The 17,675-nt window shown below is 37.8% G+C and overlaps 1 protein-coding gene and 1 long non-coding RNA gene across 2 annotated transcripts; both read right to left on the reverse strand.

Annotated features, from left to right (window-relative positions):
* Positions 1–251: 251 nt before the first annotated feature.
* On the reverse strand, positions 252–1,895 carry LOC149567778 (uncharacterized). Its single transcript, XR_016361650.1, has 2 exons — positions 899–1,895; positions 252–791 (listed from the first exon to the last, which is right to left on the reverse strand). It is a non-coding gene; the product is annotated as an uncharacterized LOC149567778 (long non-coding RNA).
* A 6,845-nt stretch (positions 1,896–8,740) lies between these two features.
* Positions 8,741–11,813, reverse strand: LOC149567779 (uncharacterized). The gene is made up of 3 exons (XM_089821028.1): positions 10,815–11,813; positions 9,427–9,681; positions 8,741–9,193 (listed from the first exon to the last, which is right to left on the reverse strand). Exons 1-3 carry the CDS (start codon positions 11,796–11,798, stop codon positions 9,173–9,175), a joined length of 1,260 nt encoding a protein of 419 aa, XP_089677154.1. The 5' UTR covers positions 11,799–11,813; the 3' UTR covers positions 8,741–9,172.
* Positions 11,814–17,675: the final 5,862 nt, after the last annotated feature.

The raw sequence follows: 17,675 nt of genomic DNA on the forward strand, positions 1-17,675 counted from the left end.
ATGGCTTGATGAGTCTTGGAAACTTCTCCCATTGTATCCTTGCTTTCGCTAGTTTGAAATTTCTGGTTACATGCACACAATCATGACTTTACATCACAAAGCATTCACATTCTAAAAATTTTCATGTTCTTTCATTACATTTTGATCTAAACAACAAATTCTAAACTTTCACTCATTCAAATGACTAATCTAATAATGGGTCCTATTAAAGAATCTAATATAAATTCAAATAATGTATCTAAATTCTAAACAAATCAAAACATAAAATCTATGATTTAAACTTATCTCATCACTTACACATCATAACAATACCCACCTAGTCATGTGGACAGTCTTGGGGGAGAGTTTGCAACATTGTATTTGGATCCAATTGATCACTCTTTCTCTCTCTCCCTCTCTCCCTATTCAATCGAATGAGCCAACTGTATCTACTTTACATTTTAATATCTCAAGTATTGCCTCGTGGTCTAACTTGCAAACTTTTCAAAGAATCTTATTATGTGGTTTTCCACCATATTTTATCAAGTGGACATTTGATGCGACAACAAGGTTTGAATAATGAAGAATCTTCCTCTCTGTTTTCCAATTCTTGAATAACCACAAGTTAGGGTTCTTCATAGAATATTGTCTAAGCCATGTGTTGGTTACAACCACTGCACCAACATGGTACTCTAAACCTTCACCATCTATAACCGAGCGATCCAATTTTTGTTTGACTTGGACACAATGACACAAATAATAATATGTCCCTTCTTCATTTTCTTCATATGCAATAACAACAAAAGCATGGCCTACAGTGAAAAATGTACAAAATGTGGTCATTAATTTAGAAAATACTTAGGTAAAAGTTATAAAGTTACATATTGAAATTGCGAAGATATATAAATATATATATTACCAAGTTGCACTAGATCAGACAAGCGGTCAAAAGTCAATAGAAAAATCCATCTCTACCATTTCCAGTGCTTGTGGGGGACGATAGGTGTCAATTGGGTCCAAAACTCATATATCCCATTTGTCCACCCATTTAGTCAACTCACACTCATCCCAATTTTCCTCTGCACATGATGGACAATAGCATGCCATTTTTCATGTTTGGATGCTCCATGAACCTATAGCAAAACTTCTAAAAGAGTACAACTCACTAGATCCTGTTAGTATGCAACAATCCTCATATGGTACAATGTTAGTATTATCTATCAACCAAAAAAATCTACGAATCATAGACTCACCTTCCTTACCTAGACCCATTGTAGCGTTACACCACTGGATGATAAATTTTGCTTCTGTCAGTATTGCTCCATCTTTGTACTTTAGTTCTTCACAAGCTAAGGCTCTTTTGATGAATGCACCTGCACCATCATGCTCTCCCTTTCCATGACCAACCTCTGTGAAATTTCACATATATTGAATTCTATACAACCTGTGCATCTTTCTCAACCAATAGAACATCCGTGCATTCTTGAATTGAGATGCATAATTGTCTGACCAAATAATGTGTTGATGATATGTTATGCCCCTATTTACCAAATCTCCATAAAATAGTTGAAAAAAATCCTATACAAACTCTGTAGAATGTGATCGATCATCGTTGATGTAAAAATTATACTTCATCAAAATCTTCCTATCATCCTCTGTACTTGTAGGTGAATGCATGAATGTTATGTGAACAAATATGAAAACCTATTGAGAAGTCTAATACTTTTCTTGCACCTCATTTTGTGGTTGTAGTGTGTAGTTCTCTACAAAGTCTACAACCGAAACAATGGCATTAAGTGGAAACATATCCTTGCACAAATTGAATTGCAAATCCAGCCATCGAGCTTTATGTGTATGCCTTGCATACTTGTGAATAATCTTTTCATGAAAAATTTTCATGAACTCATGCACTGGAATATTTTCAATAACTAAATCATATCTTTTACCCTATTTCCCATCTTTTAGAGCATATGTCACTATCTTAAATTTTTCATAATCTACTATTTCATTTTCAATTGCATGTGTACTATCCATATGTTGACAAGTTGATAAAAGTTGCAAAGAACCACAAAATAAGCTTGTACCATCCAAGCATGATGTCTTGTAAAATTGTTGGTCGTCCCCTATTTCACATAAAATTTTGGATATGAATTCCCTTGAAGATCTTGGTGGCTCATTCATGTCACAATCCTGCAAAACAAACTTAGAATGCAAAAACACACATATATGCCTAAAAATATCAAAATGTTAGAAAATTCAATATGTATCCTACAACAACAAGTTGTGCGCGTGTGATTTATCTTGACATAAAAAGGTTTACCCATCTCAAAAAACTTTTGATTTATTCAAATTTGAGGATACATACCAATAAATTTTGCAAAAAATTGTGTCTGAGTTGAGTCCAAAAAATGTTTTGCATGAGAGTCACAATTTTGGCTACGAATTCTCCTTCTTACAACATCTCTTTGATTAGGGGAAACACGTGTTATTTTTTCAAAAAATTTTGATCAATGATTTCAAAGCTTCACTAATTTCTTTATCCTTTCACGGTAGTCTATCGCTAAATGTCCATAACTCATTTTTTGTTGGATCTTCCAATCTCTCACGCCTTAGCATGGCTCTCCTTAAAGTACCTCTACCAATTTTCAATGTTTTGCTTGTCTTTCTCATGAGTCAAGCTTTCTTCATATGGGTACTTACTATTGTCAATGCAAGTATTTGTCTTGTGATATTACTATCTTTGGTGTGTGATTTAGAACCCACTTTGTCATAAGCACTCATTAGATTCTTTACAATATTTTCTTCATTTGAATCGTCCATCATTCTTAGCCCAAGAATCTTGATGATAGGCCTAAATTTAAAATTTTTCATCATTTCAACAAATAATTGGCATTGACCTATAATATTTGATTCTTCAAAAAATAATCTCCACATATGATTAACTTTTCTTCGACAGTCATGCATTGATTTCAAAATGTTAGTATCAATATCAATCAAATATTTTGGTCTTCTAAAACGAATTCTAGAAGGTGTTATAATCTCTTCCATTCCCTCAACATTTTGAACATCAACATAAGGTTGAATGTATTGTGTACATTGAACCAAAGATGATGTGCCTTGGCAATAAGATGCAAAAGATGGAATATCACCTACTTGATATGTTGATGTTGTGCCTTCAATATGACATGATGGAGTGTGTACATCATCGGATCTACAAATTAGTGTCTCTTCAACATGAGAGGATGATATAATTCCAACATTGGAAGATGGTGTAACTTCACAATTCAATTGTCTTGTTGAGCGTAACTATCTCATTCGTTCTCTTTGTCTTTCCAATTCTTCCTCTTTGTTTCTTTGTATCGGTGGTTCTTGATCCTCTTTGAAAGTCAATTCTTTATTATTGCTTTGCAATTTTTTTTGTTCACGCAGTAGTTTCATTTTATCTCTTTTAATTGCCAAATCTCTCTCCCTATCTTCATTTGTTTGAGTTTTTGGTTTCTTCCTTAGCATGATGATGATTTCTACATGTCAAATTATTCAAACATCTGAATTACTTACAATGTGTAAATTAAAAATCATTCAAATACATATAAAAATTACAGTTGTTTCAATAAATACACAATATATATCTAACAACTTGTCAAATTTCTAACCATTTCGAAATAAAATTTCATTCAAACATACAAATTTCAATGAATTCACTATATATTAAACAACATGTCAAATTATAATCAAATTTGTATCCATTAATCAACAAACAATATTTAAGAAGGATTGCACTAACCTTTTTTATACAAAGAATATTCAAAAAGCCTTCAAATAGCATATCCAACGATTGAATTTGGTGTTTGCTAGCTTCAAAAAGTCTTCAAATAGTGTTTTCTATATTGAAACCTATGTTTTATGTCGGAACAACAGAATGCACAATAGACAAAAAGTAGAGAATGGATGAAATGGGACCCAAACTTTCTTTGTGACCATATTTTGGGTGATTTGACATAGTGCGTACGCACTATGTCAAAACACATCTCTCCCTATCCCACCATCCCCCATCCCCTACTCTCTCTCTCTCTCTCTCTCTCTCTCTCTCTCCCCTCCCCCCATCCCCTACTCTCTCTCAATCTCTCTCTCCTCTCCCATCCCCTACTCTCTCTCACTCTCCCTCTCCTACTCCCTCTCCCATCACCTACTCTCTCTCACTCTCTCTCTCTCTCTCTCTCCCATCCACTACTCTCTCACTCTCTATCCTCTCCCATCCCCTACTCTCTATGTCTCACACACTCTCATCCCCCCCCTCTCTCTCTCAGACTACTCTCTCTCCCATCCCCTACTCTCTCTATCTCACACACTTCCATCCCCCCCTCTCTCTCTAGGACTACTCTCTCCCATCCCCTACTCTCTCTCTCACTCTCTCTCCCCTCTCCCATCCCCTACTCTCTCTCTCTCTCTCTCTTGCACTCCCCCACTGCCTACTCTCTCTCTCTCTCTCTCTCTCTCTCTCTCTCTCTCTCTCTCTCTCTCTCCCCCTCTCCCATCGCCTACTCTCTCTCACCGCCTACTCTCTCACCCTCTCTCCTCTCCCATCCCCTACTCTCTAGATCTCTCACACACACTCCCACCCCCCCTCTTTCTCCCTCTCCCACTCCCTCTCCCATTGCCTACTATCTCTCTCACTCTCTCTCTCCCATCCCCTACTCTCACTCTCTCCCATCCTCCTACTCTCTCTCACACTCTCCCATCCCCTACTCTCACTCTCTCTGTCTCTACCACCCCCTACTCTCTCTCTCTCTCACTCTCTCACACTCTCTCCCATCCCCTACTCTCTCTCTTACACACACTCCCATCCCCCCTCTCTGCCTCTCCCACCACCTAGCCACCTAGTCTCTCTCTTCCATCTACTATTCTCTCTCTCTCTCTCTCTCTCTCTCGGGCTACTCTCTCTCCCCTCTCCCATCCCTAAACTCTCTCTTTTACAGATACACATTCCCATCCCCCCTCTCTCCTCTCCTCTCCCATCCCCTACTCTCTAGATCTCTCACACACACTCTCATCCCCCCTCTCCCCCTCTCCCACTCCCTCTCCCACCACCTACTATCTCTCTCTCCCATCCGCTACTCTTACTCTCTCTCTCCCATCCCCAACTCTCTCACACTCTCTCCCATCCCCTACTCTCTCTCACACTCTCTCTCATCCTTTCACTTTGTCTCTCCCACCCTGTACTCTCTCTCTGCCACCCCCTACTCTCTCTCACACTCTCACACTCTCTCCCATCCCCTACTCTCTCTCATACTCTCTCCCATCCTTTACTCTCACTCTCTCCCTCTCCCACCGCCTACTCTCTATCCCCCATCCCCTACTCTCTCTCTCCCCTCTCCCATCCCTTACTCTCTCTCTTTCACAGACACACACACACACACTCTTATCCCCCCTCTCTCTCTTCTCTCACATCTCCTACTCTCTAGATCTATCACACACACTCCCATCCTCCCTATCTCTCTCCCTCTCCCACTCCCTCTCCCACCACCTACTATCTCTCTCTCTCTCTCAAGCTCTCTCTCTCCCTCTCTACTCTTTCTCTCCCATCCCTTACTCTTACTCTCTCTCCCCCATCCCCTACTCTCTCACTCACTCTCTCCCATCCCCTACTCTCACTTTCTCTCTCCCATCCCATACGAGCTCTCTCTGCCACCACCTACTCTCTCTCACACTCTCACACTCTCTCCCATCCCCTACTCTCTCTCTTACACACATTCCCATTCTCCTTCTCTCTCTTCCTCTCCCACTCCCTCTCCCACTGTCTACTCTCTCTCCCCCATCCCCTACTCTCTCTCTTTCACAGACACACACACTCCCATCTCCTACTCTCCAGATTTGTCACACACACTCCCATCCCCCCTCTCCCACTCCCTCTCATACCACCTACTATCTCTCTCTCTCTCTCTCAAGTACTCTCTCTCCCTCTCTACTGTCTCTCTCCCATCACCTACTCTCACTCTCTCTCTCTTCCATCCCATACTCTCTCACACTCTCTCCCATCCCCTACTCTCACTCTCTCTCTCTCCCATCCCGTATGAGCTCTCTCTACCACCCCCTACTCTCTCACACACTCTCTCCCATCCCCTACTCTGTCTCTCTTACACACATTCCCATTCCCCCTCTCCCTCTCCCTCTCCCACTCCCTCTCCCACCGCCTACTCTCTCCCCCCCATCCCCTACTCTCTCTCTCCCCTCTCCCATCCCCCAAACTCTCTCTTTCACAGATACACACTCTCATCCCCTCTCTCTCTCTTATCTCCCATCCCCTACTCTCTAGATCTCTCACACACACTCCCATTCCCCCTTTCTCTCCCTCCCACTCCCTCTCCTACAGCCTACTCTCTCTCTCTCTCCCTCTCTACTCTCTCTCTCTCTGTCATCCAATACTCTCACTCTCTCTCAGCCACCCCTACTCTCTCACACTCTCACACTCTCTCACATCCCCTACTCTCTCTCTTACACACACTCCCATCCCCCGTCTCTCTTCCTCTCCCATTTCCTCTCCCATTTCCTACTCTCCCTATCTCTCTCTCCCCTCTCCCATTCCCTACTCTCTCTTTTTCACACACACCCATCCCCCCTCTCTCTCCTCTCCCATCCCCTACTTTGTCTCTAACTCGCTCTCCCTCTCCCTCTCCCTCTCCCACCATCTACTCTCCCTCTCTCTCTCTCTCACACACTCTCTCCCTCTCTACTCTCTCTTTGCCACCCCCTACTCTCTCACACATTTTCACACTCTCTCCCATCCCCTACTCTCTCTCTCTCTCTCTCTCTTACACACATTTCCATCCCCCCTCTCTCTCCCTCTCCCACTCCCTCTCCCACTGCCTACTCTCTCTCTCCCATCCCCTACTCTCTCTCCCCCCTCTCCCATTCCCTACTCTCTCTCTTTCACACACATGCACTCCCATCCTCCTCTCTCGCTCTCCCTCTCCCACTCTGTCTCCCACTGCCTACTCTCTCTCTCCCCCATCCCCTACTTTTAATCTCTCTCTCCCATCATGTACTCTCTCTCACACTTCCTCTCTCTCCCCTCTCCCATCCCCTACTCTCTCTCTCTCTCTCACTCACACACACACACACACACACACACACACACACACACACACACAACCATCCCCCCCCTCTCTCTTGCTCTTGCTTTGTGTCTCTTCTTCCTTCTCTATGCACTATTTAAGTCTCAATAGTGTGTGCGCACTATAGCACGCACACGCTATTGAGACCCAAATTCAAAAAGCTTTAAATAGCGCATACGTGCTATAGGGCATACACATTATTCAAAGCTTTGCATTAAACCAAACCTAAGGCTTGGTTTTGCCTTGGAGATCCAACCCAAAAGTTTGGAGTCTATAAATAGGTTAGAGACGTGTTTTGCTGCAAACATACAAAAAATGATTGATTTTTCTTGTGTGCTCTCCTTCAAGATTCCTCGTGGTTGGGCATTGATAAGATCAGGTTACATGACATTGTAGGTCTCTTGTTAGTTATATAACCATATAATTTATTTTTTATTTGAACTATTTCAAGTCTTTCATTTATAATTTCTTTTGAATGTATGTCCATTTTTTGTCAAAAACCAACATGTACTAATTGGGCTGTAGATTTTAGCTCGTTCATCGAATTTTGCAACAACTTAATTTTTTAGAAACTAGACTCCATTCTACACATTTTGAAAAAAAAATAGTTTTGATTTTACATTAATTTTCATTCATTTCTAGGTGGAGCACATAGATATTCCACATTTTTGGGATGTCTTTAATTAAAAAATTCATTAAAAAAAATACACATTATAAAATTACTCAAAAAATTTAAGATAAACTACATAATGTTAGGTAACTTTTGACTAGAGCGATTAAATTTTTTTTTTTTTAAAGTTAAAATTTTAAGGGGCCACACTTTGTACTATGTTATGTTTTTGTGGAATAAACAGTACCACTTTTTGTGGCCCTCTTTTTTGAGGACCTAAAACTAAACCATTTTGAAAAAAAATTAGTACTTTAGAAATTAGATTCAAATGACTACTACTTTTGTTTTTGTCATATCTTAAAATTTTGAGCGTAACTATTTTCAAATTCTTGTTGAAGTTTAGATATTGCTCATTTCAGAAGAAAGGTGTCCACTTATACCACCTGTTGACACCACAACTTGATGCACTTACCCACATAAGCCCTCAAAATTTATGTAAAGAGTCCGGTCAATATGAATTCAAAAAGTTGATTGTGTTTACATTTATAAATATAATCATAACTATAGATGAGAAGATATTCAGACCTCCATAAAATTGTTATTATTGGGGGTTCCCAATGTTTGGGAGGCGAAAACTCCCGCCCAATGAATACAAATAATTGGCGTTTGAAAATACGAAATAACATCAAACAGGGAATGCGCAGACCTCCACAAAACTGTGTCTATGCAACGGATCTTAAAATTAAACAATGGGGATTTTCACGGATGATTGTTCATAGATCTCCTTGCATTTTAAGGTTTATTTGTTGAAGCTGTGAAAATGTTTGTAAGTTTGTCATTGAACATTCAGCCCCAATGTATCTCTTGGGGTCAAGATATGTTGAAAGCCTAGAAAGAAGTCATGCAATGACAGAATCTCCTCCGTTACACAAATAAAATGAATGAACTTAGAATTTTTTCTCAAGATAAACCACCTGCCTTATTTCTGCATTTGATATTGATAAACAAGAATATATGATGGCATTGAAATCAAGAAATATTAGATTCTCAAGTAGAAAAAATTTGCTGTATTAGTCAACCAAGAATTTGAAAGACAGAGTAGGGTAGACTACACAAAACACTGAATGTTCCCGAGTGGAAAGAATCTGTTGCCAAGAAATACCACCTATTCATATTTCTCCCCACCATATGATTCTCTCAAACCACCTGAAAAGAATGAAATAATGCAATGAATATCCCTATTTCAACCCTAAACGTATGGAAAAACCTTTCTTTGCCTTTTATTTTACCACCCTCTGGTACAAGGCATGGCAAAGGGATATCACAACTCTTATGACTGGCATTGCACATCAAATCATTTTTCTTGGCAATGCTTATTAATTTTGCCTATTTCTACTTCTATATTTCTCATGTAAATTGTGAAAGAGCTCCCGTCTTTCAAAATTCTGTTGGTGTCTCCTCAATTGAGTAGTCATCTCTTAACAAAACGTCCCTACACAAGTAATACAGATACATTTAGTTAAAAACCTGTCTATCATCTCCTCTGCAAAAAGTTTTACATTACATTATTGTTTATAATAAATTTATTGTTTTTTAGTATTTTGTGATTTTAGAGCATGATCTAAAAACTTTCACACAGATATTCAGGTTTCTACATTCAGTGACTCATGTTTTCCAAATTGATACTCATATATGAAACTGAAAATATTTAGTTGAGAAGAAAACCTTCATTCTTGGCCGTTTCTCTGCGTTGAGCTTCCTGACCTCATACCGTATTTTCTTAGAGAAAAGCCTCGTTTGCCTCTTCTCCTTGTATCTCAGTACACGAGCTTCTCTCACTCCTGCATTTTTCTCTACTCTCTTCTCCATTGCTCTGGACCCATCTTCTATCATGTAGCTGCTCTGCATTACATTCATATTACACTCCTCCGCCCCCCTCCAATAACTCACATCTGGGACCAAACCATACTCCACATTTTCCTGCACAATAATCATATCCGTTAGATCTAAGAACAATTTGTTTAATCATGCATTGTTGGAAAAAGATTTCCTTTACTTTAAAAAACCCAGAAAAAACCTAAACAGAATGGACAGTCTGAAAATTTGTAAATTGTACTCTGATGTTAACTACTATTATAAAAAACGTATGGTAATAAGACGGGTGTCTCTTACTCTTGAAAATACCAACAAACTCATTCTTGTTATAATTGATGTCAAGATGTGTTTTGGGTATTGGACTATTATAGTAAAAGATGAGTGTAATGATTGAACATGCTTACAACAATTGTATTTTTTATTATTTTATAGAATTATAATCATTTCTATAGCATCATAATAATATTTAATAATAACAAATATAATATTTTGAAAACAACTTTAAACTGGTAGATTGTTATGTTTTTAAAGATGGATGTATTATTTTTCATTGTAGATCATGTATAAAAAATTTCTTTATATGAATATCAATATAGGATTGATTGTGCTAGTTCTGTTGTTCGATGGGCCAGTACCCGATGGGCCAGTATCCTCTTGCTGTTTTAACTTATCAAAAACATAGGATGGAATGATATGGATTTGTAACAAGTTCTTGTGAGAGCAGCCATGAAATTAATAGCAACTTCTTTTCAACAAACATATTAGAAATCACCTACAGAAGACGAAAAGTCTGAACTTAGAAATCTGACTATTTAGAAACAAGAAGTCAACTCCGTATTAGAAGCCAGCAATCTGCTAAAATGGGCATGGGCATGGACATGAACTAATCCAAACTCTTTCAAACACAACATCAGATTGATGACATGATAACTTAGAAATTCACTTATTTAGAAATCATCTACATCTTTGAAGCCAACTAGAGTCGGCTATGAATTATATCACACTGGATCTCTATATAAAAACTCAATATTTTAATCCAAAAAGCTCAATCCCTTGAATTTAAACAGACATATTAAAGATATGTCTACTAACTTTCTTCAAATCAAAATCGAATTTAGAACTCATCGAGCACTTCAATCCAGTTTCTAAATTTCATTCCTTGGTTTGATTGATTCATTCTCGATCTAAACAGCAATAGAAACAAGGAAATTGCATAATCAAATCCAAAAGGAACTTACAGCACCGCAGTCTTGGTCATCTTCAGAGTTGGGGCACTGGGCATCATCAATATAAAGCGAACCTCGGCCAGACCACTCAGACATAACTTGCTGGTAATCGAGCTTGAGAGAAAGAGCAGGAGAAGGTTCATCCCTGGTTAACCAATCCATGGAAGGCCACTTATAATCCTTACACACCTTGAACGTCCTATGCCTGAGCCTGACATGGCCATCAACGTTACGTCTGAGGCCTCGAATGGCAGAATCAAAAGCTCTGTTCTGCATATGAACATGCCCTCGCTCAGGCGAATGAATTTCAGCGCAAGAATCCCCTGGCCCGCCGAGAATGGTGTCCATCCCGCCCTCAAAATCGCTCACCTCAAGAAACGACTCCTCGGTCTCAGTGTCGAATCCCGGGGAGTCGTCGTCGACGGAGAGAAGGGAAAGAGAGGGAGAAGGCAGGGGCGATTCGACATGGTTGAAATTGGAAAGGATGAGGGGCAACTCTTCCTCTGCCTCCCTCAGCTTGCTCAACAGGGCTGGAAGCTCCTGCAAAAGCTCTGTTTTTTCAGCTGGGCTTCTGGGCTCGATCTTCACAAGCGGGCAAACGTCCCCTTCATCCGGAAACAGTCTTGGATAAATCGTATAGAAAGCTGCAATGGCTTTGCTGTACGAATTGTGTGGTCTGCCTATTCGAGTTCTTCGCTTCCTAACAATGGCGGAAGCGGAATTGAAACTGGAATTAGAAGTTGAATTGGAATTGGAATCCCCTGCTGGTTTTGCCAGGCATATGTTGTTGGCGTTCTTGGATTCAGCAATGGAGGAGGAGGAAGAGGAGGATGTGTTTTTGGAGTCGTAATGGGGGAGAACCTTGGGTCTAATGGATGGAATGGTGCAAGACATTTTGTGTTCCAGCAGGCATTTAACAAGGCTGTCAAGTTCTGCATTTGTATTTACACCTTGTGTTTGTGTATTTATGTGTTTTGGGGCAGTCTGAGTCTGCATTGGGTGCTGCCGATGTATTTGCTTATCGAGTGTTATCCGGCATTAAGGATAGATTTCTTATCTACAACGTGGCTAAGTGTGAGTGGGTGAGTTCTGAGTCGAAAATTGTTATCCGGATTGTGGTCGAGGGGAAATCACGGGTGGTTTTGTTGTCAGCAAAGAGAGTCACGAAAAATGAGATGGATGCGACAGAGAAAGAGCAGCCTCGCTTTTCATATCTCTGCTCTGATGTCGACGTGGGCGTTTTGAAGTCACAGGCGGAGACAGGAAAGGCAATCATCACACTCCTCCAAACGTCGTATTTATGGTCCTCTCTATGGGTCACGCGCCAACTTTATTTTTCTCACTTTATCTTTGGCCTCCTAGCTTAATTTGAACTAAAGTAGAGGAAACAAGTCACTTGTCTTCCATGTATGCACTGCTGTCATGTTAATCGTTACCTTTCTCTTCCAATTATCGTCCATAAAAAATTCCGACAAACATGTCAAAACAAATCACCATGAACGTCAATAGTCATTTGCTTTTGTTCATATTTTAGTTTTCTTGGTTGTTGATTGGTCCATGTGTACAAATATTACTATTTTTTGGGTGAGCGAATTTTGGGCCAATGTTTTAAAATGACACTTTCAAACTACTTCGCACTCTACGAGTTCTACAGAAAGCTCTGTAAATGTGGGAAAGGCAAAAGGTTAGCTTTAAGCTCTTCACTTACCTATGGAGGTTCAACAAAAAATCGACAAATTTCGACATACGGATTAGAAATTGTAGGTCTATGAAGTTAGCCTTGGTGGATAATGGATCGTTTCCCCTAGTCTCACTTTTTAAGGATTTGGTGTCCTTTATTATTCAAAATAGTTTTTTTCCCTTTTTAGTTTTTAAATGACTTTAAGAGTAGGGGAATGATCCAATTATTTACATGGTCTTATAATCGTTATGTTTTTGTCATAGATACTTTTATGATTACTACGTTTAAAAGAGTGCAAAAAAAGAAAACATATTTTCTAATAGCCGAGCATATATGTACTAATAATTGATCACTTTTTAGCTTTCTTGGTTGGTGATTGGCCACTTTGTGCACCACTATTGGGACATTTAGCCATAGAACTTGGTATTTTTTGAGTGACTGACTATTGGTGCATGAACATAGCGAGTATCGGGCGACTATTTTGTAACAACACTTTTGGACCAATTTGCGCTCCATGATCCCTATAGAGAGATCTACAAATACACAAACGTTGAAACCTTAGCTTTAAGCACTTCACTCACCTAGGGAGGTACATCGAAAAAAATAGCAAAAATCTTACTTATGATTTAGGAGTTCTAAGTGGGTGAAGTTAGCCTGGGCGGCTACTAGGTGTTTCCCCCTATACAGGATGGTTTTTCTTGTGGATAATTATTTTTGGGTTTATAAATATGAGATTTTTATGTACGAGTCACTCTCTTTTTTAAAAAATAGGGTAACCATATTCTATGGCTTACAAGATTTGAACTAGTTAAAAAAGTTTAGGTTCTCTATAACTAGAGTGACTCATTTGTATACACATTATGTCTTATTATTTTTTGGACTAATGGATTGCTTTGGCCTCCTAAGCATTAGGTAAAATCTTCTAATTTTTTTCCTAGCTTCATTTCGTAAATTGGCCTAGTGGTGGAGAACTTGTACTCTAGAGCTCACAAGTTCAAATCCCACATGAGGTAAGATATTTATCGTACGCTATATAAGAGTCATCGTACTATGATAATAGTCATGCATCGACAAACAAGAGTTGTAAAGAGCATACTAGGGATATACGTATCTTGCTTTTAGCAATTAGGTATCTTCAACAAGGAGTACAAGGTAGTCTTGTATTACAGTAACCATATGTAAACCCAAAATTAGCTTGCTAGTATCGTGGACTTTAAAAGCTCCTCTCCTTTTCTTTTTTCCTTACAATACACAATCATCATATTGTCTATCCAACAATTGATTGTACTTATTAATTATTTGACATTTGGAATAAAGTATTATTTTGAATGGTTAATTAAATAATATGCCTAGTGTTCAATAGATATTACTGTATTTTGTAAATACATTGTTTCATTTTAACATTTTGTTTTATGTTTTGATCATATTCAAGATCGACTACTAAAGAATTAATCTTCTATGTAGATCTCCTAAATTGCTTTATTAAGAATTTGTTTAGCTCAATTTTCAACTCTTCAACAATCATCACAAGAGTATTGGTATGATCTCATTTCCAAAATTTTAATTTTTGCATTCTAAGATTGTTATTAATCATTATAATAGTGGTATTGATTTTAAAAATTTATTTGTTCAAATTTGTGTACTTTAAAATTTGTTTTAGGAATATATGTGCATCGTTTGATTGTGAAATCATTTTTTTAATGTCAATTGTGGGTACATTACATATACCAGGGGAAGCATACCAATAATTGTTAGAGCTAATATTGAACACCTCTACAACCTCAACTATCCATTAAATCTTTAATCATTTTCTTTGGTTTTCTTTATATGTGAGTTGGCAACTTAAAAGTACTATATAGGAACTAGGTATTAATAAAGCTCCTTATAAATATAGTGAAGCATCAAAGGGTGAAAAGTGATCATTTCAAAGTGTTGCTCAAAACATGACCCCTTTTGCATCATCAACCATTCTTCATGTAACATAAAAAATAATTCATAATTCTTCTAATTACTATACATAAAACATTCATTATAAAATGAATTAACTATGTGCTCACTCACATTGACCACTTTAATGTTAGGAACAAGCCTTAATAAAACCATTCAACAACCTAACAAGCATGGACACCTAATTTTTTTGTTGGGTGGGGGGGACTGTGAGTTTAACATAAAGTTCTAAAATGTTTAGTTTTTCATTGTTTTGGGTATTCTTTTCCCTACAATGTCCTATTATTCTTCTCATAAAGGCTTCTCACACTTGGCTTGAGGTTTTAGGTAGTGACTCTGCTTACATTCACCTTTCCATTCTTCTATAGTAAAAATTGCTTCTAGGCATTCCTACTTGTAGTTTCTTGTATTTTTCATCATTTTTCTATATGTTGTCGCATGTTTGACTGATCTAATATCATTTTCTTCATACTGTGAAATCATTAGTAAAATGACCATAACTAATTGAAAACAAACTCAAATTGAGTCAAATAATAAACTCTACAATATAAAAGTATCATTCCACAAAATAATCTACCCACAAATCACACATAATTTGTTAGATAAATGGGAGAGAGGGTGAATTAGTTATCCTCATACCCCTTTAACGATTTGCCACACCTATGGCAACTTCAACTTATCACCCAATTCACTCGATAAACAGATTAACTTCATCAACATTATGCTAGTAAACTAATTTGTATTTTCTACCGAGTATCAACAATAAACTTGTAGTGTGCATCAAATAAATATGAAATAATATGCAAATATTCAATAACACATTGACACCAATATTTTTAATGTGGAAACTCGGTTAGGGTAAAAACCACCTAGGATTAGTCACCTAAAATAATTCACTCTTCTGAGGCGAGTTTGGTTAGGAACCAACCTTGTTAAAGGCAACATACACATTTGTTAGATGTAACCCTATTAGGGGATTTACACCAAAGATATCTAGACCTTATCACCCTTCAATAAGTGCCCTATCTAAAGGACTTGCAAACATTATTTGAATGTCACCTTACAAAAGGATTTGCAAATAGAACTATTAAGCCCACTCAATTAAGATATTTTCTACTACAATAGTTAGAGAGTAATAGTGAAATGATTTGATAAATTTGCTACTACCTTTCTTGCTCATGTTGGACCAAACTATTGGCAACATTAACTAGGAAAAATGATGAGAGGAGAACTCAAGTACTGAGTAAGTATGAAGTGTTGTCATTGATTGGCAATTGGTTAACGATAAGAGTTGTAGTGAGTTGAAGTGTTTCAAGTGCAACCACTAGTAAACTGGCATACTGATCTCGATGGTGATGTGGAAGTTTGATGGTCGCAACCTAGTCACATTGACATGATGAAGCAAGAGAAGGTCTTAAAGCAACGTGACGTGCACACAAAGAAAAGCAACAAAGTGTTGCTAAAGCACGCAAGGTTTTAAGTCTATATGTAGACTTGAAAATGGATAGGCTAGCCTACAAGTATAGAAATCTATATAGGTAGTCACAGGTGTCTTGTGACTATGCTCAATGTGTGATTCAAATTTTAAATTTGTAGTTTAAGTAGGATAAATTTTAGGGTTTCCATCTGTGAATAGGGAGAATGACTTAAGATAACTTGGACTTCATTTTTTAAGTAGGAAAATTAAGAGGTTGCTATTGAAGAAGAAGAGGACAAGGTTGAGGTCTTTATTGCTATTTTGAAGATTGATTAAGGAAGAGACAAGAACCATTGCAAGTAGAGTAGTAACAAGAGATTTATGCAAAAGTATGAGAAGGAGGAATTGAACAATGTAGGTTCACCAAGCTAGAATAGATAAAGGAGATCAGAGCATCGTCAAGGAGTTTTCAAAAGGATATATTATGCAAGCTATGCCAAGTATTTAGATCTAATATTTAGCCTTCTTTCTAACCATTTTAAGTATTATAAGCCTTCAACGGGGAAGACTTGTAATATGTCTTTTAAATCCTTTAACAATGTATCTCTCATAAAGAGATTAAAATCCTCTAGCAAGGTAGCCTTAAATGGTTGTTGTAATCCTAACATGTTATAAGAATTCTTAATAGGATGTGTTCTCAAAAGGAACAAATGTAAGCCTTTAACATGGTACCCTTTTAATTGCAAGGAAAGGCTAGTGGTTATATTACTCCCACCATGGTTTTTACCCTCACATTGGAGGTTTCGACGTAAAATATATATTTCATTGATGTATGCATCTTTGTATAATCTTGTAAGGTTCTACTATATATCTTTTATCATTATGTTAACATTAAACATGTTAGTGAAAAAGTGTGTGCTTAAGTTAGTCATATTAACTGGTAGATTTTGTAGAGTTGGGCATACTGATTCACCCATTTGGGACCAACAATTGGTATTAGAGCCACAATCTTAATAGCTATAAGTCCAACAAATTGGGGAAAGATCTAATGAAATCACTCAGAAGATAATTGGAAGAAGCACTAGACACTATTGAAGACCTAAAGGACAAATAAAGAGAATCCTTAGCCAAGCAAAAGAAACTAATAAAAGGTTGGGAGAAATCTAGGAGTTGATAGAAAATCTTGAACAGAAAAGAGGTTTTGAAGAGTTAGAGGAAGCACTCTAAGAACTCATGAGTGAGAATGAAAAGCTAAAGAAGAGGATCAAAACAATAAAAAAGGAACAAGATCATATGATAGTTAGACTGAGAGAAGCACAAGATTAAATAAAAAGGAAACTCTATCCTAGCAAGAGATCAGGTATATCAAGAACTTAGAATGGCTCAAGAAGCTAAGAAAAAAGCTAAAGATCTAGTAAAAGAAAAAGAAGATGAGATAGCCCTCATGGAAGAAGAAAACTGGTATATTATGCAAGAAAAAAACATCTTACTTAAGCATGATCAAGACAAACTAGAGTAAGTGAATGCTATGACTAAGGAAGCAAGGAAAATGGAGGAACACATTCTCTAGCTGATGGATGAACTCAAGATAGTGAAGGAAGAATATGACAAACTAGAAAAGTCAAACGAAAACATCATAAACGTGGAAGAGCAACTAAACACTCAAAGAAATACAATGAGCTCAACCAGCCTGGCATTCAAAGGAGTCAACACAACTAAGAAAAGAGAGTCTTGAAAGGAAAAAGACTCAAATACTACAAAGAACAAAGAGATATGACCTCAAGATAGTGAAGGAAGAATATGAAAAATTGGCAACATCAAATGAAAA

Source organism: Cupressus sempervirens, chromosome 3, assembly GCF_028749045.1.
Source record: "Cupressus sempervirens isolate cs-2001-9-10 chromosome 3, ASM2874904v1, whole genome shotgun sequence".
Taxonomy (NCBI): Eukaryota; Viridiplantae; Streptophyta; class Pinopsida; order Cupressales; family Cupressaceae; genus Cupressus; species Cupressus sempervirens.

What these genes read in the sequence shown, in the direction of transcription:
- LOC149567779 (XM_089821028.1), bottom strand. Translation starts at nt 11,798, where the DNA reads ATGCAGACTCAGACTGCCCCAAAACACATAAATACACAAACACAAGGT. An exon ending in ATGACCAAGACTGCGGTGCT is followed by an intron (nt 9,682 to 10,814) that starts GTAAGTTCCTTT and finishes ATTATTGTGCAG; the next exon opens with GAAAATGTGGAGTATGGTTT. An exon ending in AGAAACGGCCAAGAATGAAG is followed by an intron (nt 9,194 to 9,426) that starts GTTTTCTTCTCA and finishes TTACTTGTGTAG; the next exon opens with GGACGTTTTGTTAAGAGATG.